The 24,576-nt window shown below is 35.2% G+C and overlaps 1 protein-coding gene across 4 annotated transcripts in view; it reads left to right on the top strand.

The window, feature by feature from the left end:
* Window positions 1-473: 473 nt before the first annotated feature.
* The window catches only part of AHI1 (Abelson helper integration site 1), a 278,473-nt gene continuing 254,370 nt past the window's right edge, over window positions 474-24,576 (top strand). For 2 of the 4 annotated variants that reach the window (XM_007484597.3, XM_007484598.3), the window contains exons 1-4: window positions 474-743; window positions 8,656-8,724; window positions 11,860-11,984; window positions 15,357-15,955. In XM_007484597.3, coding sequence (XP_007484659.1) covers window positions 8,715-8,724; window positions 11,860-11,984; window positions 15,357-15,955 — 734 coding nt within the window. In that variant the 5' untranslated portion in view covers window positions 474-743; window positions 8,656-8,714. Of the gene's footprint in view, window positions 744-1,836; window positions 1,873-8,655; window positions 8,725-11,859; window positions 11,985-15,356; window positions 15,956-24,576 lie in introns of all 4 variants that reach the window. The other 2 variants (XM_007484595.3, XM_007484594.3) reach the window with 2 other exon arrangements.

Raw genomic sequence — 24,576 nt, 5'->3', positions numbered from 1 at the left:
GCAGGAAAGGAGATAAGATTTAGGCTAGATGTAACAAATTAATTTTATATTAAAGCAGGAGTTCTTGACTTTTCTGTGAACTTAAACCTTTTTCTAAAGAAACTTTATTCCATTATTTTGGTTTGTCTTTTATTTTATGCAATAAAACAGAATCCTGAGACGGGCGATACCAGACTGTCCAAGGGGTCAGACATATAAAAGGTTAAATTTAAAACCAGATTAAGTGATTCTAAATAAGGAACGGTGACTCCCGAAATAAGACGTTTGCCCGCCCTCTCCGCCAACCAATATACCCTAGGCTTTCTTTTGTTTAAGGGGCGGGTGCATACCGGCAGACCAATCCAGACCTCTCTGAGGCGCCCCAGGTCTCAATTAAGCCCTTTACTCAGGCTGACGCCACTGCCATTGGCTGGAGTTCCGGTGGAAACTGAAGGCTCCCCCCACCCCGTTGCTAACGGCAACGGAGGCGTCGGCTGAAACTGACGTAAGCGCCTCGATCCGCCAAGGTCCAGACTAAGCTCCTGCGGTCTTGCCTCCCTCCTCCTCCCTGCCCCCATCCTTTTTTTCCCCACCCCACCCCCAGTAGTCGCCAGTTAGGGGAGGGGCGAGGCTTATTCTCTCTAGACGAGCCCGCGATAAGAGCGAGTGATTCTCCCTTCAATTCGCTCGGTCCCTCAGCCTCCGTTGATTTAAGGGAAAGGACCGAAGGTCGCTGCTCTCCCCGGGTTGCGCATCACCTCCGGGTGAGTGGGAAGCTCTCTGAGTTATCATTCGCCGACTTTTCCGGCCAGCGAGAGACGAGGGTTAGCGTATCTTTCTCAGGGACGCGCGCGCGCGTACGTACATGCGTGTTTCTACAGCGCGCGGGCGGCACGTTCTAGTTGTTTTTCCGCCACTGTGAGCCCCCGGGGGTGGGTGTGTAACTTTACACATTAGCTGCCTAAGGACTGCTACGATTACCGCCACTATCCTTGTCAGTGCAAGTGTGAAGTCCCTGGTGACCATGATTTACTTTGAGGAGCTATGGTTGCTTAGTTTAACAAACCCTGGCAAACAGAACCCTCCTAGGTTCTGCAGTTCTGAAGGGATCTCAGAGGCCACCTAACTTATCCAACATATATTAGTAAAAGAATGTCCTTTCTAAACTTTATCAGCTTTTGGTCATGCACCAGGGAGGGTGATGGCAGAAAAGAGAAAGGCACATTGGAGAGCTATTGCAAGGGTGAAATTGACAGGCATTGTCAAAAACTGAATATTTGGGTGAGAGAGAAGAGCCAGGAATGGTAACCTAGTGTGAGCCTTTGACAGTCATCTTTTTCAATTTGTAAGTTGTCTTTTCTGCTAGAAGGATCCAGTATATTGTGATGTCCTTCCAGTCGAATTTTGTTATTGTTTTTTCTGACTCATTACAAAATAATTTTTTAAAAATAATTTGGTTGATTAGGCACTAAACAAGTAAATAAGTTTACGCAAAATTGCCATTTTTATTCTATTGGCTCGGCCTATCCAAGAGCAGTTAATATTTCCTCCATGGTTTAGATCTGTATTTGTGTGAAAATAAATATATATAAATCCATAGGTTTGTCTTGGCAAGTAGACTCCCAAGTATTTTATGTTGTCTGCAGCTATTTTAGAGAGGAAGAATAACCAGAATAGAATATCATAGAAACCTAAAGATTACCAAGGATAAGAGAGTGACTGACAATGTTAAAGGTTTTAGGTAATTAAAACATGGTGAGCTAGAGCATACTACATTCTGCTGCAGCCCCTTATTTTATCTATGTGCTTATCTCTATGATTCTTACAAGTAACATGTTGTTGGATTTTGCTTTACAGTCCAATCAAGCAGAAGTATCTGCTTCCCTTTTATGGGTGAGTTCAATCCATTCACATTCACGGTTATGACTGCATTTTCTTCCAGTCTATTTTCATCCATTTCTTCTCTTTCTCTTTTTTTCTGCCCCTCCTCTAAAGTCTCTTTCATCTTCCCTCCCTCTTATCATCCCTCCCATTCTCCATATCCCCATTTTTTATAATTTCCTATTGAATAAGTTATATTTGTATTACCAATTGAGTATGTATATGGATTTTCCCTTTTTGAACCAATTTAGATTTGGCAAATAAGAAATTATTGAGAGTGGTTTCAGTTGAATGATGTAAAAGTAAGACTATAGAAAATTAAAAGAGAAAAAGAAGTAGCAGAATTGTAGATGACCTCTTTAAGAACTTTAGCTGCAGTAGGAAGGCAAGATATGGGATGATAGCTATCAGTGACTGTTAGATGCATAAAGTGATTTTTTTTTTTGGAGAATGAGGGACATTTGGGCATATTTGTAGGCAAGCAGCCAGTAAACAAGGAGGGATTAAAGGCCAGTAAGCATAAAATGGGGGCAGTTTGCTATTCAAAACAGGCTGGAATGGGATCACATGTACATGTAGAGAAGTTTGCCTTGGCTGAGAGAAGGGCCACCTCTTCGTGTGAGATGGGAAAAAGATTAAAAAAAAACCCCATGGATACTTTTTACAATATTGGTTGTATTTTAATTCAGAACTTCTATGCCTTTTGAGTTCTTGTATCTGATTCTTAACAGTTTGCTTTTATTCTTACTGCTGCCAGACTTCTTCAATAACAACCTTTATGTTTCTCAAGTGGTCTCCTGTTATCCAGTTTTGCTTTGATCTTTATTTGAATATAATCTAATTTTTTTAATTTTTTTGTTTAATTAATTTAGAATATTTTCCCATGGTTACATGATTCATGTTCTGTCCCTCCCCTCTCCCATTCCCCCTTCTAGAGCTGACAAGCAATACCACTGGGTTATACATGTATCATTGTTCAAAACCTATTTCCATATTATTAATGTTTGCAATAGAGTGATCTTTTGACATCAAAACTCCAGTCATATCCCCATCGAACCCTGTGATCAATCATATATTTTTCTTCTGCGTTTCTACTCCCACAGTTCTTTCTCTGGATGTGGATAGTGTTCTGTAACAGTTAAATTAGTATCTCTACTAAAAGTATTACAGTTTTAGAGGTATATTAAAGATTATTAGAAATCAAAGATAGAAATCAATAAGCCACGTTTCTAGGGCTGATAAGCCCATTCAATTTCACTTACTACATCCTGAGAGACACGTGTGCTTAGAAGTGGAAGCAGAGAGACCAAGGAGGCGATACAGTCATTTAAATATAAATTTTGTTCTTGGCCCAGGTGGGGATCTTAGGTGAGATTATATGGCATTCTGGGAAGTGCCAAGGACTTCTGGGGATTGAAGTCTGGGATTCAAATCTCCATTTTTACTTTTCTGCCCCTTTGATCATTATTGGGAAAAGTTTCCCCAAAAAGGATCATGAAAACATAATCAAGATAATAAAGATTACAATAATTTGAGGATAAGAGGGGGAAAAAAGAACAAAACCAATAATTGCTAGACACATTGACAAAAAACCAGTTAGGGGGCAGTCCCCTTTGGCATGAAAGTATATATATACAAATAAATGTTCAATCAACCATACCCAAAGTTCATTCTTGATCTTCTCGTGCAGCTTGTGGTCTGGAGGCATCTTCATGGTGTCTTCTCCAAACAGTTCAGATTCTGGATTTGAAGAGGTATCATGTTTCTTAACCTAAAATTCTTCTCAAAAGGAATTTAAACTTTGCAATTTAAAATAATAATATTTTTACATTCCCCTCTTGAAGAGGGTGATTGAAAAACACAGGGATCATTTAGGGATGAATGGCTGAGTTATGAGGTATATGAATCAATTGGCAAGAGAAATTAAAAAGACATCAGAAAAATCCAAATTAAAAAAAAGATAATTTATGGGTGAAAATACAGACTATCAAAGTCTTATGTGTAAAATTTCTAAATAAAGAAAAAAATAGATCTATAACAGGTCCTTGAATCAGGGCCCAATTAAAATGATATAAGCAAGTAAGCATTTACACAGTCAGTAGCCAGGACTACAGAAAGTTTGCCACACTATGAAAGACAGAAAAGGGACTAGATTATAAGAGCCCGGTTAGAAGCCAAGTTTGGGATACTCATCTGTAAGTATTTTCAAGAAGAGTGTGGATATTAGGAAGGCCTACATGTTTGAGTCTTCACACTAGGTTCAAGTCCTTTGTATTGGCTTATAAGTGCATCAGTCCTTCTTGGATTGGTTTATTTGTTGACCTGTGTACTCTTTTGGCACAATTCAGGTTTAGCTTTGCTTCTTTGACCCTGTGAAGTGGCTCTTTTTGTATATCTTGTCCTGAAATCAGACAGAATCATTAAGCAAAGTCCCATAATTTTTTTTAAAACAATTTTTTTTTTAAAAAAACAATCATTTTTATAGTCTCAAGCTTTTGGGGCATGCATTGACATAGCAAATGTATATTAAACTTATATTACTTATAAATCAAAAAGTTAAAGAAAACTTTAATACTGGTGACATGTTCTTCAAATATAAAAATGAGAGAAAAAAATGAAATAGTATTTTGCACATGCAAGAAAAATATAATAAAAACATTTTAAAAATAAAAATATAGCTTACAATCATTGACACACTGTCAGCTAAGAAAATATAGAATACAAGGCTTTCTCAACAAAAATGAGATCCATTTCCTCTTCATATCTGGCCATGATCCACTGTGATTACAAGCAAATGAATTTTACAAAGTAATAGGTTTTTTTTTTAATAAAGAACAGTAGTACAAATATGTAGGTATCACTATCCCCCAAATTCTCAGTAGTCCAGTTAATTATAATAACAAACAAACCCACTATCATTTTTTATATAAGTCTACTGTATGACATTTAAAGAAGCCTATGAACTGATGAATATTTGTCACAATTTTTACAAATGTAGCAAATCTTTCAACCTTGGTAAACATATTTTTAACCAAAGTAAAACTTATTTTGGGTTTTGAACATCATCAAGAATTCTAGATATCATTCTGGTGGAAGTAAAGTGAGCTGAAGAGTTATAAATGAGAGATGCTCCTCTTTTGGGAGTGCTCCAGGGGTACTATATGCCCTGGGATTAACTTCCCAGTTTCCGTTCACATTTTTATAAATATGGGAGGTGGGGATTAAATTTGTATTTCACTTCAGCTATTAAAATGGGCCTTACCTCCTGTTAGGGGCAGGCAAAATGGCCAGAGATTGTTAAGAAAAATTCTAAAAATCATGTCTAAAGACCCCTTAAAATCAATGAGATATTTAGCTCATTAAATTTTCCAAAGGTTGTTTATACAATTGTAGCAATGTTCTGATAGAGTCCACCTATCCTCTATGAGACAATTTACAAAGTCAAAAATAGAAAAACATTTTATATGGGCTTACTTAATAATATTTGTTCAGTATAGTTATAGGGGGAAAACAACAGAATTTAACAGTAGTTAAAACCCAGTCCATTAAAATGATTCAGTGTAACAGAATAGTATTGAATACATTAATATATGAACTTAATATCACAAAGTTAAATCTTAAACAAAACAATCAGTAAAATGCAATAGAATACAGAGAATTTTATAAAACATTGGAGTCTGAAATGCCTTAAAAATATAACCTCCAGTCTCTTTAAAGTTCCTTGGTTTTTTTGTTTGTTTGTTTGTTTGTTTGCTTGTTTTTCTATCCATTTAGATGCCTATTGTCAGAAGGCAGAAGATTGATAAGGGATAGGCAAAGCAGGTCAAGTGACTTACCCAGGGCCACACAGCTAGGAAGTATCTGAGGCCAGATTTTAACCCAGGACCTCCCGTCTCTAGGCCTGGCTTTCAATTCACTGAGCCACTGAGCTGCCTCCCCATAGTGAGGGTGGGTTTTTGGACTCTCAAATTTTGCCAAAGAATTGCAGGGAGTTAAATTTTTCCCCTGGATCTCAGGTGAGATACATAAAAGTATCAGGGCACTCAAAAGATATCCTCTTAAAGCAGTCATGCTTGTATCTTCCTGTTTGGAAAAGTCTCTTCCTTCTCCTCTTTCTCCCCCTCTGTGCCCCCTGCCCCTTGCCACGTGGAGGCTAATCATAGCCTAAGGAAAAATCACCCCATTTTTACCAGCTGGTTTTTTATCCTGAAGAAGTTGGGTCTGCTGCCAGCAGCCTGGGGGTGATCTTTGATCTGGATCGGAGGCCAAAGTTGCTGGGGCCGGGAATCAGCTGGGCCAGGTGAGTGAGAGAGAGACCAGGAGCAGGAGTCGGAGCCAGAGCCAGGAGCTGGGACTAGGCAGGGCTGGGACCAGGTGAGCACAATCTGGGTCCAGATTGCAGGCAGGAGCGAGATGAGTCAAGAGGCTTGCTAAAAAGCCTTGGAGAAACATGGCTATCTTTTTTTTTTTTAATTGAGAATTTTTCCCATTTGGTCACCATTGCCATTAACTGTAACAGTTAAATTAGTATCTCTACTAAAAGTATTATATTTTTAGAGGTTAATTAAAGATTATTAGAAATCAAAGATAGAAATCAATAAGCCACATTTCTAGGGCTGATAAGCCCATTCAATTTCTCTTACTACATCCTGAGAGACACGTGTGCTTAGAAGTGGAAGCAGAGAGACCAAGGAGGCGGTACAGTCAGTTTAAATACAAATTTTGTTCTTGGCCCAGGTGGGGATCTTAGGTGAGATTATATGGCATTCTGGGAAGTGCCAAGGACTTCTGGGGATTGAAGTCTGGGGTTCAAATCTCCATTTTTAAAGTTCTTTCTCATAAGTCCCTCAGAATTGTCCTGGATCATTGCATTGCTGCTAGTAGAGAAGTTCATTGTGTTTGATTATACCACAGTGTATCTGTCTCTGTGTACAATGTTCTCCTGGTTCTGCTCCTCTCACTCTGCATCAATTCCTGGAGGTTGTTTCAGTTCCCATGGAATTCCTCCAGTTCATTATTCCTTTGAGCACAAGAGTATTCCATCACCAACATATACCACAATTTGTTCAGCCATTCCCCGAAGGAAGGGCATCCCCTCATTTTTCAATTTTTTGCCACCACAAAGAGCACAGCTATGAATATTTTTGTACACATATTTTTCCCTATTATCTCGTTGGGGTACAAATCCAGCAGTTATAACCTAACTTTTATAAAGTGTGTTTGAAATAAAGAATAAACAGACTAACAATGATGACCCAGATGACCCAGTCCTATTATATGACTTTTCATAAATGAATTTGGGTAGCATTTTCGGCAACATCCTGTTTAATCTTCCATATTTTAGTCTCTCTTTTCCCCAGTCTCTTCTCTACACAGCAACCAAAGTAACCCGAATGGGGCACAAGTCTACACATATCCTACATTGCCTCACTCAGAAACCTACAATGGTGTCCCCATTGCTCCTAAAATGATATTTAAATTCCTGAAAGGGCAATTTCAATTCCTATCTGCCTTGTCCACATTATTCCATACTACTTCAGTTAATAAACTCTTATCTTCCATCCAAGCTGGACCACAATCTCCCACTTCTTTGCTTTTCCACAGACTGAGTGTTATGCCCATAATGTACTCCCTCCTTTTCTCTGCTACTTACAGATGTAATCTTTCTTCAAGACTCAACAAGGATTCTGCCACCTCCTAGAAGTCCTTTCCATGTATTCGTGTTCTGTTCCACCTTAATTTTTTCCTCCTAGTAGAAAGGCAGCATTAATAGTGAATAGAGACTTGGCTTTTCAAATACCCTATTCAAATAGTTGCTATATAAAGCTTTGTGGAGGAGAAGAGTAAGATTGAGAGAGGTTAGGGTACTTGCTTAGAGTCACACAGCTAGCCCATGGCAGAGGCAGAATTCAAATCCAAGTGGAGTGCTTTCATCCACTGCACCAAAATGCCTCCTATATGTTGTTTGCTAACCAGTAGAATGTTAGTCATTCAACAAGCATTTATTAAGGGCCTACTCTGTGACCAATATTCTGTTTAATTTTTGTGGCCAGCATTAAACACAGCATCTTGCAAAATAGATCTTAATGAGTGATTGTTGAATTGAATTTTCTTATAGTGAATTGGTTTGCATCAGAGGTTGTTATTACTTCCTTGTTACTTCTTAGCTTTATACTAGATAGATGAGATGACTGGATAAGTGACTTCAAATCTTGATAACTGTGATGTTATATTTAAAAATACATATATTTATCAAACTACTTTTTGACCTTCCTGTTTTTTACTTTTAAACAATTCTTTTACTCTGAAATACTTTCAAGAATCATTGTATTGGAAGGTATAGTGGTATTCAAATGCATTATTTGTGAAAATGTTATGTGACAAATTAGGAATTAATGTATTACCATTTTCATAATAGAATTATGGGAAAATTAATTTTGAGCTAGTGACTTTTCTCCATTGAACTCATAGACTTATTAATTAAATACTTATTGAATAACATGAATCTTTTGAAAGCACATAATTTACACTCAGAAAACTCCTTATTATTACTTTTCAAGACTGGTGGATTTTTACACCTAAATATTTTTATTCCAATCTAAACCAATTATCCCAGTTAATTATATAATATTTAATCCTAGTCATACCTTACAGTGGGTTATGTTAGTGATCTTTATTGTATTCTGGAGCTCCAGACTGATTTTGATTTATTCTAGTGAGATGCTCATAAATTATGTTTTTGTATGTACATTTTAACCTTTCTGTATGCTTCTTGTTCTTGTTTTGTTTGAACAGACTGCTGATTCATTAAAACATTCTACAGTGGAACTTGACATTTTCTACAAAGACTGAAAATGCCAACAGGTAAAACTTATTTTTTGGAATGTTTGACTAAAAATTAATTTCTTTTCACATTCATATGCTTTTTAGGGAACACATTAAAGAGAGAAGAATTGCTTCATGAAAACATTTTGATTAACACAATATTTAATTTTCTCATTTTATGTGTAATAAAATTATAGAAAGGGAAAATTTTGCTTTTTATAATGTCACTTGCATTACTTTAAAATTTCCAAAATGCAATTTAGATAAATATCTGATTATTTTGTGCCTTGAGTACCATGACCTTTCTGGATATACTTGCTATTCTGTTTTTTTTGATTCACTTCAAGTAGATTAAATTCAACCACAGATATTTATTTAAAGAAACTCTCATTGTGTGAGAGGTACTTGCTAGGTTTTAGTGACATTTTTCTTTGTATAAGTTTATAAGTTGGTGATATCATTACTCCACTCCAACTTATCCTTCCCTTTCTATTATATGTGAGTCTCATCCATGTCCTTCCAATAAATCCTTTTTAGAGAATCTATCCAGCCTTTCAGTTTTTCTAATATTGCATAGGTACCAGTAAAAAATTGTAAAGTAGCTTGCACATGACTGGCCTGCTTCCTTTTCTGGTCATATGTATCAGTGGTTGATATATACTGTTTTTCATACCACAAGTCAATTTTGATAATATGCTTGAGACTACTTCTATTGCAAAAGTCTTTATTTTGTCTTTCAGATCAAGGTAGTTTTAATTCTTTAGTGACTGTGTTGTTTCATTACTCTCAGCCATATAGCAGTTTCAGGAGAAAACTGGCTTTAAAAAAGATGGGTTTTAATGTCAGGGAGCAATTTAGTATAATGAAAAATCTGTGCAATTTCCCATATGTGATCTAACCTACTAACTTTGTCTTACTCAGTTCTGGGCTGAGCTCTTTTTCCATTTGTAGGACTTGACCACGCTATAAACTGGGCAATAAGCATTCTTTTCCACTTGGTTTCTCCTGCGGGGGTTTCAAAACAGATTTTCTTTGAATGATCATGATCTCATTGAGGAAGCCCAGTAGTATTACTCTTTTTAGTCAGTCACCACAGTTTCATTTACAGGAAACCTTGAAGTACACAGACTTCTTTCATGATAGTGGTAGATTCCTTTGGCAAGCATGTATCATCCTATTTAATTTCTTGCTTAATATTATTTATTAGAGAATTGTAAAATGACATTATCACCATTTTTTGCATCTATCAAAGATCTCTATCTGAATCTCTATCTGGTGCAGATTCTCCTTTGGAGCAGAGCCTTTAAGGCTATGTTTTGATCTATCAAGTCAACTTTTTTTAATAGTCAATGAACAATCATTGTGGGATTTTTGTATTCCCTGAATGTTTCAGTGGTACTGAAGATGTGGTCCCTTGTGAAGAATTCCCTATGAAAATATGATTGTTACCTTCTCATATTGTCATCAATGACTTCCTCCTAACATACCTAGATTATTTTCTTAAAGTTTTAGAATGACAACATAAGCTTGTAGATCAATAGTTATTGATATCATTGTAGTTGACTTTTAAAAAAGTATTCATAACCTTCACAATTTTTTTCATTCCTTTGGAATCTTCCCATTTTAATTCTTGAAATTTAATCCACTAAGTATCTTTAAAAGCATTCTTCCTTGATCACATATTTCCTCTGTACAGTCACTTTTGCTGATTTTAATTTTCTTAGATACCGTGCTCAATAAGTTTCACTTAAATATGTATCTGTTTTTACACTTAAACTTCAAATCATTCTCTTTTGTTTCTTTATAACTTATCATAGAATGTTTTTTCCTGCCATCTAATTTTTCACATTCATTAACATTTTTATAGAAAGCCTTTTTTAAAAGTCTCATTCACTTCTGTGTCTATATTCCTCCTCCCTCTTCACTTCTCTAGCAATTATTATTTTTTCCATCTTTGCTGATTTTCTGAATGAATTGCCTTTTTGCTATATTGTTATACATTCTGCTTATATTTGTAATAATACTTACACTACTCTGTACCAATTCATTAAAGTCTTCCCTTGTTTCTCTGAATTCTTCCATTTGTCATTTCTAATAGTAACATTTCCTTATAATTTGATACCCTCATTTTATAGTTTCATGGCTTCTTGGCCTAATTTATTCACTTTTTGGGGAAAGTTCCTTTTGAAAAGTCGCTACTCTTCTGGCATCATGACTGAGAATGAAAAATATAATTTTAAAGTCTTGAGAGGAAAAGTCTATGTTGACTTTTTATCTTTTTATCTCTAACAAATTACACATAACAGTAAACATTTAATAAATGCTTTTTGGAGTTGATTCTTGGTAGACATAGGCATGTGACAATGAAAAAGAGGGAATCATCTGCCAGTGTTTCAGTCTAGATTTGCAAATACTTTTCAAATGAAAAATATCAATCTATAGAGAAACTATGCCTATTTAATACTCTGGATTATGGCAATATATGTCCTAAAATTTAGGTTTCACATAGTTGGAGTTTTTTTACCTCTTTTAAAATTACATTAAAAACTAAGTAAGTTTTCAAAACCTAAATATATTTTCTTAAAAATCTGCAAATTTGATGTCATCAATATTTTGGCAATTCAGGAGCTGATAAATCCCCATGATTTTTATTTTCTGTGACAGTTTAAGTAATATTATGTTTAATGTTTAATTTTAGAGCTTTCTGGTTTCATAGGGTATATAATACTAATATATAAATGCTGCTTTGTGAATTGGTTGTGCTAGAGTATGTGAGTGGTAAATAATGATGATAACTAATAATTATATCTTACAGTGAGAGGTTGTTAGTTCAATTATTATTATTATCCACATTTTATAGGTAAAGAGAGTAAGGATCAGAAATTAGCTGATTTGCACATAATCAAGTAACTAGTTGAGTTAAAATTTAAACTCAATTCTAGAGTGCCGTGTTTAGCACCTTTTCTACTATGCCACACTACTTGAAAAAAAAAACACTAATTACGTTTATATTATATGCTGTATATCTGTGTTTACACATAAATATATATAGACATATATACACATATGTACATATATAATAACTTGCCATGAAAGTATTTTATTTTATTTTTAGCATGATAATGTAGTCAAATTATTTGGATAGTTGACAACAATTTTTATAATATTTCCTAGTTGAGAGTGAAGCAAAGGCAAAAACCAAAGTCCGTTTTGAAGAACTCTTTAGGAGTCATGCTGATCTAATAGCTGATAAAAAGAAACATAAGAAGAAGGCTATTAATTCTGAAGAAAACATCTTGGTGAGTATGCTTCTTGTCAATGATGAGTGAAATGACTGCATTTAAAAAAAATTACTTTCCCTTTGCAGCCTAAGGGATTTTGAAAGTTTAATCTGATACAAATCTGTCATAACCTAAGACAGGTAACTTGGCAGATAAGAATTGCTACTCTGATGGCCATGGAGCTGAATCATCTCAGTTGCTGTGGGACCTGGGGATGGTCCTGTGGAAAGTCATGGGAATTTTCCTTGCTATTAACATCTAAGTCTTAGGAATATATTCCCCAGCTCCTTTACTTCTTCTTTTGGTTTTTGGCAATATTGAAGAACTCTTTGTTTTTTTCTTTCTGTGTTTGTTTGTCTGTCTGTTTTATAGACTGTTGTGCATGTGGATAAAAGGACTGATTTTTGTAGTTGTATAAAAGTATTAGGATGTAAAGACTACAAAAGTGGTCTTGCTAAAAAGGTCTCTTAGACAATGAAAATTTCCTTTATGTTATGTCTCCCTATTAGAATGTGAGCTCCTTGAGAATCAAGGACTTCCTTTTTAGATTTAGTACCCAGTTCTTTGCACATAGTAAGGCATTAATGAATGCCTTTTCATTTGTTTAATTCCAGTAGCAGACAGTATGATGTATATGCTATATACTTTTTTTCATATGGTTTTGATCCATTCTACTAGGTCTCTATTTTTTAAAGCTCTTTGTTTCATGTAGCCTAGAAATTATGAGTATTTGGAATATCAGTATATATTAAAATATTGCCCTTAAGTTTTTATGAATCAATGTCATTTCCAGATAGTTATGGATAGCACTTTGGCCTTTGATAATAGTCCAGTTCCTGTACAGATTTTTGTTTGAGTACTTCTGGGTATTTTGATGCAAGTGAACTTAATGATATACAATTCTAGCTACTGTGTGTGTCATGGCTTGGTAGATAACAGGCAGCTGATTTATTTTTTACAACTTTCATTGATGTATTGGTCAGTTTGTATTTTTTTTTGCATAATCTGCATTGAACACTAATTCCATGCTCCTTCAAAAATCACATTTCTATCATTTCTGGTGATGATCGTGTTTTTAATTGCCATCATAAATCTTTCTGTTTTCACAAATCTTTTTGATTGAGCCATTTGTTTGCTTCTTTAATGAGACATTGTTAACTAATTTCATAAAATTGTCATTCAAAGAGAGTCTTTAGATTTTATTCTTGGGTCTCAGTTTTCTCATAGGCATTTAAAGTAAAGCACTTTGGGTTATATTTGACATAAGCAATGACATGTTCTTCTCAACCTTTTTGCTAGCCAGTGAAGTGATACCTGTTTATTCCAAAAATTCTTAGGCAAATTTTTTATCTTTTAAGATATTTCCAAAAGGCATGATAATCAAGTCCCTTTATTCTTTTTGGCAAGGAAATATTCATCATTCTTAGTGTGATGCATCTTTTGTTAAACATGATTGGTTTTTTGTTAGGTTACTCTACAAATATGTTATGATTCGCTGAGCAGTTTTGAAAGTATATGTTAGAGGCTGCTAGGCGCCTTAATGTAAGGAATGCCAGGCCTGGAAAAGGGAGGTCTGGGATTGAAATTTGGCCTTAGACACTGCTTAGCTGTGTGACCCTGGGCAAGTCACTTCACCCCCATTCCCTAGTCCTTATCGCTCTTCTGCCCTGGAAACAAAACTTAGTATCAATTCTAAGACAGAAGGGAAGGGTTTAAAAAAGGAAGGAAGTATACATTAAGACTCTCATTGATTGCTGAGGTGTCAGTTGCTCACCAGCAAGTTTTCATTTCAGGATGCCAGTAAATCTCATAACATATATAGCCATAGCTTTCTCCCTAATAGTTTTATACTAGATGTTTCTCACCTGGCAAAAACCAAGTTATTTATAAATATTGTCTTTGTTCATTAGTTAAATTTGACCTCTGGAATCAAGGTCTATCCTTTCATTCTCCTGTTTTTCTTAATGTATATAAAGAATTTTATATTTATTAAGTCCAAATTTTATATTTATATCATTATGGAAAGAAAATGGAAAAGCTATTTAATATGTTTTTCAGAGGAAGCATAGCTGATGATACTCATATGTATCAAGTAATTAATAAGATAGTGTGGTTCAACTCATAATTGAAATCCCAACTCAATTCTCTTTAAGGAGATTTATAAGATTTATTACAGGATAAGAGATGTAAGGCTACACAAAACCATAATAGGCTTAACTTGTTTCCCTAAAAATGTCACATTTTATATCTAGTATTATCATTCTTCTTATCTCATTCTCATCTTTTTTGTTTGGGTCACATAGAAAGGGGAGGAATAGAAATATCTACTTTTCCATCCTTTATGGAAAGCATCTATGGGACAACACCAGTAGCAGATAAAATAAGGGTTATGGCATGTACCTTGTTCTGTTTCCTGTGTTTTTATTTTGTTCTCCTTAGTCTCTATATTTTGAAAGCATTCTGTTTTATGTAATTTGAAAATTAAGTAGATGTGATTACCCAGTAAAATGTAGTTTAAAATTTTACAGGTCTGTCAGTGTTACATAAGGGAACTTTTCTTATTTTATAAAAGTGAAGATTTTCTGCTGAATAATTCTAGTTTCTTTATCTTTATCTCATAGATATTATATCTTTGTCTTCTGTAATGTTATATCGCATAATTTGTACCACTCTGTGGTATTATCTATATTGATCAGTAAGTCTAGGCACTTTATATTTGACCACATATCAATTGGGAATGGCTCTTGTTCCTGCAAATTTGAAGCCATTATTTGTGGTCTTTGAAAATGAAACCTTTTTCAAAAGAACTTATTGCAATGTTATTTTTTTCAGTTAACTTTTGTCTCCAATTTTAGCTATATTGGTATTGTTAATGTAAAACCTTTTTACTTTTATGTAATCAAAATTGATGATAAAATGTATAATAAAATGGAGAAAGAAAGCAGGAACCTCTCTCATGTGATTATGAACTCTTCCCAAAGCTATAAATCTGAAAGGTAATTTCTTCCTTTTTCCTCTTTTTTATTTATGATGTGACCCTTTATAACTAAGTCATGCTTATTTGGAGCTAATCTGGGTATATGATGTGATGTACTAAGCTAAACCTAATCTATGCCAGACTACCTTTCAGTTTTCCCAGAAGTTTTTGTTAGTTAATTCTCATCCTGGTACCTGGGATCTTTGAATTTATTGAATATTCTACTGCTAAGCTTATTTGTTTCCATATGTCAAGCAGCTTGCTGAAATTTAAAGAGGGCCTTGGAATTTTAATTGCATCTAAGAAAAAAAATGAAAAAAGTTACATTGTACATTACGTACTCCTCTTATGTGTTTCTTGTCATTTATTTTAAAATAAATTTTAAAAGAAATTTTTATGTATTCTTTGTCTAGCTTGACACCTGGAAGAGTAATCATGATCTTGCTAAAGAAACAAAAAGTGAGGAGACAATCATCAACAGCACTTATAATTCAGAGAAGAGCCCAAGATCTACTAAAATCAAACAAAAGGACAGAGGGTCAATAGATGAAAAAATAAGCAATGATTATTTTGCTATAGATGAAAACCAGCAATTAAAGCCAAATAAGAAGAAAAAGAAATCAGTGTTACAAGAACAGTCTAATAAAGAAGAAAATGCAGAGGAAGTGGAACCAGGAAGTATTGAAAGAAAGATTAATCATTCTCTCAGAAAAACAAAAAACAAATCACAGTCAGGTGTATCTCGTCAAAGGAATGAAAAGATAAAAAATGACTTAAATGAAGCGAGAGAAACCACTGAATTAGATGATGAAGAACAGCTAATACAAGCTTATGAACTGCAAGTAGCTGAAGAAGCAGCCAATGCAATTAAAAAGAAAATAAGAATGAAACTTAAAGAACAGATGTCTCATTTACTTTCTGAGAATCAAAACCATGAAGAAATTCTGAACAATGAAGTAGGAAAAAATAAAAAAAAGAAAAAAGTTCCTGTCATGCTTGAAACAGAAATAAGGTATGTCATTAATGGTAAATTGAATTGATTTCCTTTTGTAGAAATCCTAGGATTTAAAAATAAATGTCTCCTAGGCTAGTTGTTATTTGATATATGAAAATATTTTTACTTATATATTTGGAAATATCAGTACAATATCAATATTATTTCTAAATATCAAATGAGGCATCTTCCCTTCCCTTCTAAGTTTTTCAATAAGATAATTTCCATATACTGTGCAACTTTTTCCAGCACATGGCATGATATTATTAAAAGTTGAATCAATAAAACAAACCAAGTATACATTTATTAGCATTTATCAGCATTGGTAGAATAGAAACTGCAACTGTACCTTTGACTGCTGAATTACTTTTCTCCTGATGACATTAGTAAGCCTTCATTTAGCTATCAAAATAATCTTACTTTTCTTTTCATTGAGGTAGTGATTTACTATATCTCACATGAATCCCATTTTGACTCACCTTTCCTATTTGCTTTTATTTTGGTGTAATAATATATCAGTTTTTAAATTTCCAAAAACATCATGTAGAAGATTTGGGTTTTATTGAAAATGAGGAGAACTTAAAAATTTTCCTTCTAGTTTTTAGCTTTTATGTCCATTGTTATATTTTAATTAACTGTGTTGAGCAAACAGCAGGGAGGATATGACTTCTATATATTGGACTTACTTGTATATCTTCCCCTTTGTTCCCAGGAAAAGATGAAACTTTAAGTAGTCTATGATTTAGGAGCATCTGACTTGGCAAACTTTCATGTTATGTACATATGTTTTTTTGTAGTTACAAGTAAGCTCTCCCCAAAGTTACAAAGAAATGTGCTTTGAGCCTCTATATTTCCCTCTTGCCATGTGTTGGGCACACTGAACACTGCTAAGTAAATTGAAAGGAAGAGAGGAACCACTTTAAAGTGTGACCTTGTTCTTTTTTACTGGAGTTTGGGCAATGGCCCTGACTCCTGTGGAAGAAATAGTCTTTTTGTTATCAGTTTCCCTTCTCTTTGTTTACAGTAGAATTCTTTTTTTTTTCTTTAAGAAAATACAACCCAAAGGAAACTCCTAATGTAGCTGAGCTGACCCATTGTCATATAGGGAACCTCAGTTCAGAATGAAGTCTTTGTGACTGGACACAAATTTTGGAAGGTCCTAGAAACTGGAACATTTTTGAATACTTAGCAATATAATATATATCCAGTGTCTGAGGACCAACTTGGCACCAGTTTAGCCTCATTCCAAAACTTGGGTTAGAATTTTTTCAGCTAGAGTAACTTCCTTAGTAACCAAATTGAGGAACTATAATCTATATAGGTGAGAGAAAGTTCCTAGCCCGATTAAATCATGGATTCTTATGATGTACAAATAATACATGTACAATATGTTGTACAAATAATGATGTACAAATGTAAACTTATCTATTTCCAAAGGAAAAAAAAAAGATATGTCCTCTAGACTAGATTTATTCTGCAAGCTAATAGCTTAAGAAGGATCTTCACCTTTATTTTTGTCTCTGCTTCTATAAAGCTGATTATTTTAGATTTTTTCACTCATAATAAATTTCTTTACAAGCATCTTTAACTTATCAAATTTATAATTATATGTTAATTTTAAGTTATATTTTACATGAACTTCTGGAACTTTCTGAACCCTCTAAAGCTTTACAAGAAAACAATTATTTTCCTCTTATAATTATCTCACTTAGCAAAAGTAATCAGGGATAGCTTTAAGCTTTTGTTTTAAAATTATTCATATAAAATGTTAATTTAACATGAATATTTATTTGTATAATTAACATGTTATATAGTTAGAGGTAATATCACCATATTACATATTATTAATTATATAGTTCAAAAATCATAATTAAGATCCATCATTCAAACATTACAGAATTTAAGATATATTTTAAAAGATCTTATACTTTTATTTTTAAAATCTTTACCTTATGTCTAGTAATCAATATTGTGTATTGGTTCCAAGACAGAAGAGCAGTAAGGGCTAGGCAGTGAGGGTTAAGTGACTTGCCTATGGTCACACAGCTAAATAGTTTCTGAGACCAAATTGAAACCCAGGACCTCCCATCTCTAGGCCTGGTGCTCAATCCACTGAGCCTTCCAGTTGCCCCCTCTATACCTTTACTATAGGTACTTTGATTACATAAATGAATTGATTCATATAAACACAAACTTTAATCAGACTATAATAATAATATTTATTATTTTACCTCAAATATTTATGATTTTAATTCTGTACTCCACCTATCAACAATGGTCACAACCCTTCTACAAATCAGTATCTCATCAAGAATTGCTGTGTCAATGGGGCAGCTAGGTGTCTCAGTGGATTGAAAGTTAGGTCCAGAGATGGGAGGTTTTGAGTTCAAATGTGGCGTCAGACACTTCCCAACTATGTGGCCCAGAGCAAATCACTTAACTCCTATTGCTTAGCCCTTACCACTCTTCTGCCTTGGAACCAATACACAGTATTGATGCTTAGTCTTTTTTTTTCCTTTTAAACATTGTTTTATTTGTTCATTTCCAAACATTATACATTGGAGACAAAGATCATTTTCTTTTCCTTCCCCCCATCCACCACCCCTCTCATAGTTGATGCGTGATTCCAGTGGGTATCACATGTGTCCTTGATTCAAACCCATTTCCATGTTGTTGGTATTTGCATTAGAGTGTTCATTTAGAGTCTCTTCTCAATCATGTCTCCTCAACCCCTGTAGTCCAGCAGTTGCTTTTCCTCGGTGTTTTTACTCCCATAGTTTGTCCTTTGCTTGTGGATAGTGTTTTTTCTCCTAGATCCCTGCAGAATGTTCAGGGACATTGCATTGCCACTAAAGGAGAAGTCCATTATGTTCGATTGTACCACAGTGTTTCAGTCTCTGTGTACAGTGTTTTCCTGGTTCTGCTCCTTTCACTCTGCATCACTTCCTGGAGGTTGTTCTAGTCTCCATGAAATTCCTCCACTTTATTATTCCTTTTAGCACAATAGTACTCCATCACCAACATATACCACAATTTGTTCAGCCATTCCGCAATTGAAGGGCATCCCCTCATTTTCCAATTTTTGGCCACCACAAAGTGCAGATATGAATATTCTTGTGCAAGTCTTTTTCCTTATTATCTCTTTGGGGTACAAGCCGAGCAGTGTTATGGCTGGATCAAAGGGTAGACGTTCTTTTATCGCCCTTTGTGCATAGTTCCAAATTGCCCTCCAGAATGGCTGGATCAGTTCACAACTCCACCAGCAATGAATTAATGTCCCAACTTTGCCACATCCCCTCCAGCATTCATTACTTTCCTTTGCTGTCATGTTAGCCAATCTGCTAGGTGTGAGGTGATACCTCAGAGTTTTTTTTTGATTTGCATCTCTCTGATTATCAGAGATTTAGAGCACTTGTCCATGTGCTTATTAATAGTTTTGATTTCTTTATCTGAAAACTACCTGTTCATGTCCCTTGCCGATTTATCAATTGGAGCATGGCTTGATTTTTTGTATAATTGATTTAACTCTTTATAAATTTGAATAATTAGACCTTTGTCAGAGGTTTTTGATATGAAGATTGTTTCCCAATTTGTTGCTTCCCCTCTCATTTCGGTTACATTGGTTTTGTTTGTGCAAAAACTTTTTAATTTGATGTAATCAAAATTGCTTATTTTACATTTATGACTCTTTCTATGTCTTGCTTGGTTTTAAAGTCTTTCCCTTCCCACAGGTCTGACATGTGTTCATGTCATATAGGTGTTCACCTAATTTATTTATAGTTTCCTTCTTTATGTTCAAGTCATTCACTCATTCTGAGTTTATCTTGGTGTAGAGTGTGAGGTGTTGATCCAAACCTAATTTTTCCCACACTGTATTCCAGTTTTCCCAGCAGTTTTTGTCAAATACTGGGTTTTTGTCTCAAAAGCTGGGGTCTTTCGGTTTGTCATATACTGTCTTGCTGAGGTCACTTACCCCAAGTCTATTCCACTGATCCTCTTTTCTGTCTCTTAGCCAGTACTAAATTGTTTTGATGACCACTGCTTTATAATAGAGATTGAGATCTGGGACTGCAAGACCCCCTTCCTTTGTATTTTTTTTCATTATTTCCCTGGATATCCTTGATCCTTTGTTCTTCCAAATGAACTTTGTTATGGTTTGTTCTAAATCAGTAAAAAAAAAAAATTTTGGAAGTTCAGTAGGTAAGGCACTAAATAGATAAATAAGTTTGGGTAGGAAGATCATTTTTATTATATTGGCTTGTCCTACCCATGAGCAGTTAATGTTTTTCCAATTGCTCAAGTCTAGTTTTAGTTGTGTGGAGAGTGTTTTGTAGTTGTGTTCATATAGTTCCTGTGTTTGTCTCAGGAGAGAGATTCCTAAGTATTTTATTTTGTCTAGGGTAATTTTGAATGAGATTTCTCTTTCTAATTCTTGCTGCTGAGCTGTGTTGGAAATATATAGAAATGCTGATGACTTATGTGGGTTTATTTTGTATCCTGCAACTTTGCTAATAAAGTTGTTGATTATTTCGACTAGCTTTTTGATTGATTCTCTAGGATTCTTTAAGTAAACCATCATATCATCTGCAAAGAGTGATAACTTGGTCTCCTCCTTGCCTATTTTGATGCCTTCAATTTCTTTTTCTTCTCTAATTGCTACTGCTAGTGTTTCTAGTACAATGTTAAATAGTAGAGGTGATAATGGGCATCCTTGTTTCACTCCTGATCTTATTGGGAATGTATCTAGTTTATCCCCATTGCAGAAGATGTTAGTTGATGGTTTTAGATATATACTGTTTATTATTTTTAGGAAAGACCCTTCTATTCCTATGCTTTCTAGTGTTTTTAATAGGAATGGGTGTTGTATTTTATCAAAGGTGTTTTCTGCGTCTATTTAAATAATTATGTGATTTTTGTTGGTTTGCTTGTTGATATGGTCGATTATGTGGATAGTTTTCCTAATATTGAACCAGCCCTGCATTCCTGGTATAAATCCTACTTGATCATAGTGGATGACTCTCCTGATTACTTGCTGGAGTCTTTTTTGCTAGTATCCTATTTAAGATTTTTCCATCTATATTCATTAGGGAGATTGGCCTATAGTTTTCTTTCTCCATTTTTGACCTGCCTGGCTTTGGAATCAGTACCATGTTTGTGTCATAAAAGGAATTTGGTAGAACTTCCTCTTTGTTTATTATGTCAAATAGTTTGTATAGTATTGAGATTAGCTGTTCTTTGAATGTTTGATAGAATTCACTTGTGAATCCATTAGGCCCTGGGGATTTTTTCTTATGGTGTTCTTTGATGGCCTTTTGGATTTCTTGTTCTGATATGGGATTATTTAAGAATTCTATTTCTTCTTCTGTTAGTCTAGGTAATTTATATTTTTGTAAATATTCATCCATATCACATAGATTTCTGTATTTATTGCCATATAATTGGGCAAAGTAGTTTTTAATGATTGCCTTAATTTCCTCTTCTGTGGAGGTGAGGTCCCCCTTTTCATCTTTGATGCTGTTAATTTGCTTTTCTTCTTTCCTTTTTTTAATTAGATTGACCAGTACTTTGTCTATGTTGTTTGTTTTTTCAAAGTACCAGCTTCTAGTCTTATTTATTAGTTCAATAGTTCTATCACTTTCGATTTTATTAATTTCCCCCTTAATTTTTAGGATCTCTAGTTTGGTTTTCTTCTGGGGGTTTGTAATTTGTTCGCTTTCAAGTTTTTTTATTTGAATTTCCAATTCATTGATCTCTGCCCTCCCTAATTTGTTAATATATGCACTTAGGGATATCAATTTTCCTCTGAATACTGCTTTCACTGCATCCCATAAGGTTTGAAAGGATGTCTCAACATTGTCATTTTCCACAAAAAAATTATTAATTGTTTCTATGATTTGTTCTCTAACAGATTTTGGAGTATCATATTATTTAATTTCCAATTTTTGATTTGGCTCTCATGTACCTTTAATGATCATTATTTTTATTGCCTTATGATCTGAAAAGGTTGCATTTATTATTTCTGCTTTTCTGCATTTGAGTGCCATGTTTCTGTGACCTAGTGTATGGTCAATGTTTGTGAATGTGTCATGTGGTGCTGAGAAGAAGGTGTATTCCTTTTTATCCCTATTTATTTTTCTCCATATGTCTATTAATTCTAATTTTTCTAAGATTTCATTCACTTCTTTTACCTCTTTCTAATTTATTTTTTGATTTGATTTATCTAAATTTGATAGTGGTTGGTTGAGGTCTCCCACTAATATGGTGTTACTGTTTGTTTCCTCCTTCAATTCTCCTAGTTTCTCCATTAGAAATTTGGGTGCTCTACAATTTGGTGCATATATGTTGATTAGTGATATTTCCTCTTCCTCATTGTCTATACTCCCTTTTAACAGAATATATTTACCTTCCCTATCCCTTTTAATCAGGTCTATTTTTGCTTTGGCTTTGTCAGATATTATGTTGCAACTCCTGCCTTCTTTCTATCACTTGAGGCCCAAAAGGTCTTATCCATCCTTTAATTCTGACCTTGTGAGTATCTACCCACCACATGTGTGTTTCTCAAAGACAACATATGGTAGGGTTTTGGATTCTAATCCATTCTGCTATTCGTCTACGTTTTATGGGTGAGTTCATCCCATTCATGTTCAAAGTTATGATTGTCACTTGTGGATTCCCTGGCATTTTGATATCCTCCCCTAATTCTGACCTTTCTTCTTTAGGTATAACCTTTTAAACCAGTGATTTACTTTAGATCAGTCCCCCTAGTCTCCTTCCTTGATATGCTTCCCTTTCTATCCCCTCCCTTTTTGTTCCCTTTTTGTTTGTTGGTTGGTTTGGGGTTTTTTTGTTTTGTTTTTTGTTTTTTTAGGGTCTGTTAAGTTCCCTCCCCCCCTCTCCTTCCCTCCCTTTTTATATTCCATCCTTAATTTCCCCTTCTCTCTTACCCTGTTGGATAAGATAGAATTCAAGATCCCAATGGATCTAGATGTTCTTCCCTCTCAGAGTTGATTTCACTGAGAGTAAGATTTAAGTAATACCACTTAGCACTCTCTTCCTCTCCTTCTTATAGGAGACTTCTTCCCCTCCCCTTCCCATGTATATCTTTCTGTGAGAAAGATTATTCTATTTAGTTTTTTTTTCTATTTCTTGAGGTATATCTTAGTACCATCAATGATTCCCCCCTTTGTCTTTCTTTCTCCCCCTTTCTCCATATTGTCTCGATGCCCCAATCTTTAACTATGCATGATTCTTCTAACTACTCTACCCCTTGCTCACTTCATTGGATCCCTTTGCACACTTGTTGATTATAGGGTGCTGGTTCTGGGTGCCCGAGATCTGAGTTCCCCTTGCCTGCCTGCTAGGGTTTCAGGTGTTACTACTCACAGGAGTAGGTCCTTGGTGGTCTTAGTAAGGTCCCTAGACCTGGGTCTGCCCATTGTTCAGTCCTGGAGTGCCCCTCCCTCACTTCTTGATTCTGGCTAGTATTGACTTTAACTCTGGCTCTGAAGGGGAGATGGGGTGGGGTTTGGGGGAGGGGAGGTTGTCTTTTCGTTCCCTTATATTGTGGAAATGCCGGAATCCCATCTACCTTCAGTGCTGCTCCTTAGTGTGGGGTCCCTCCTTTCTTATGAGGTTTGTTTTTTTGGAGGGGTTCTTTTGCGGTCATCTGTGTCATCTGTGTCATTGGGTCTGCGGAGAGGAAGCGAGCTGCATCTACTCTTTTGATATGGAAATCACATTAAAAGACTTATATATATTAATTTAAGTTCGCCAAGGAATTCAGCTTTGTAATTCCTAAATGAACACTCAAGTCAGCAGTCAACCTTTTATGGAGTTTTTAATTACTAACAGGAGAAAGAAAGGTATTAGAGAGAGAGAGAGAGAGAGAGAGAGAGAGAGAGAGAGAGAGAGAGAGAGAGGGGGAGAGAAGGAAATAGGGCTTAAATACCCACTCTGCTTAGGCTGGGCCAAAGGCCCAAGGCCTTGGATAGCCGAGGCAAAGACAAGAGATCAGTCCCTATCACTCACATGATCAAAATGGAGAAACAGTCTGAGAGCCTCCACTCCAAAGCACCAAGCTCCAATCACCTCCTTTCCTCCACACAGGAAGTCCCCAGACCCTCAGCTGTCCTCTACCTCCCTTCCTGTGTTTCCCCTGTGCCAATGGTGGCTCTAGCTTAACCCAGGACCGCCCAGAGGTCTGTCCCCTTTGCACATGTCTGTTGAAGGTCATATTCTCAAATAATTAAATCTTGAGCTTTGCTGCAGCCCTTCCTAAATCCTGTTACCCTGAGTAGGGTGGAGATTGTAGTTTCCAAGACCTGATTCTGTCATTCCAAGTATCTCCATTGTTATTGATCAGGAAATAGCCAAATCCCATCCTCTAAAGAATGGTTTGAACAGGGTTGAGTAGTTTTGAAATTCATAATTCCCCCCTGAGGCCCAAGGAAGGCTAACCTCTCCGATGGGTCTTTTAAACATACTAGCTATGAAATTACAATAGTTAGAGATAAAGGAAAAATAGGAGAGATAGAGACAGCAAAACCAATGTTTTGCTGGGCACATTGACAAAAGCTAATTAGGGGGCAGTCCCCTTTGGCAGAAGAGTGTACAATGGGCCATTTAAAAGGATACCTTTT

The sequence above is a fragment of the Monodelphis domestica genome, chromosome 2 (assembly GCF_027887165.1).
Source record: "Monodelphis domestica isolate mMonDom1 chromosome 2, mMonDom1.pri, whole genome shotgun sequence".
Taxonomy (NCBI): Eukaryota; Metazoa; Chordata; class Mammalia; order Didelphimorphia; family Didelphidae; genus Monodelphis; species Monodelphis domestica.
Note: the sequence above shows the minus strand (reverse complement) of the source record. Positions and strands in the feature narration are given on the sequence as shown.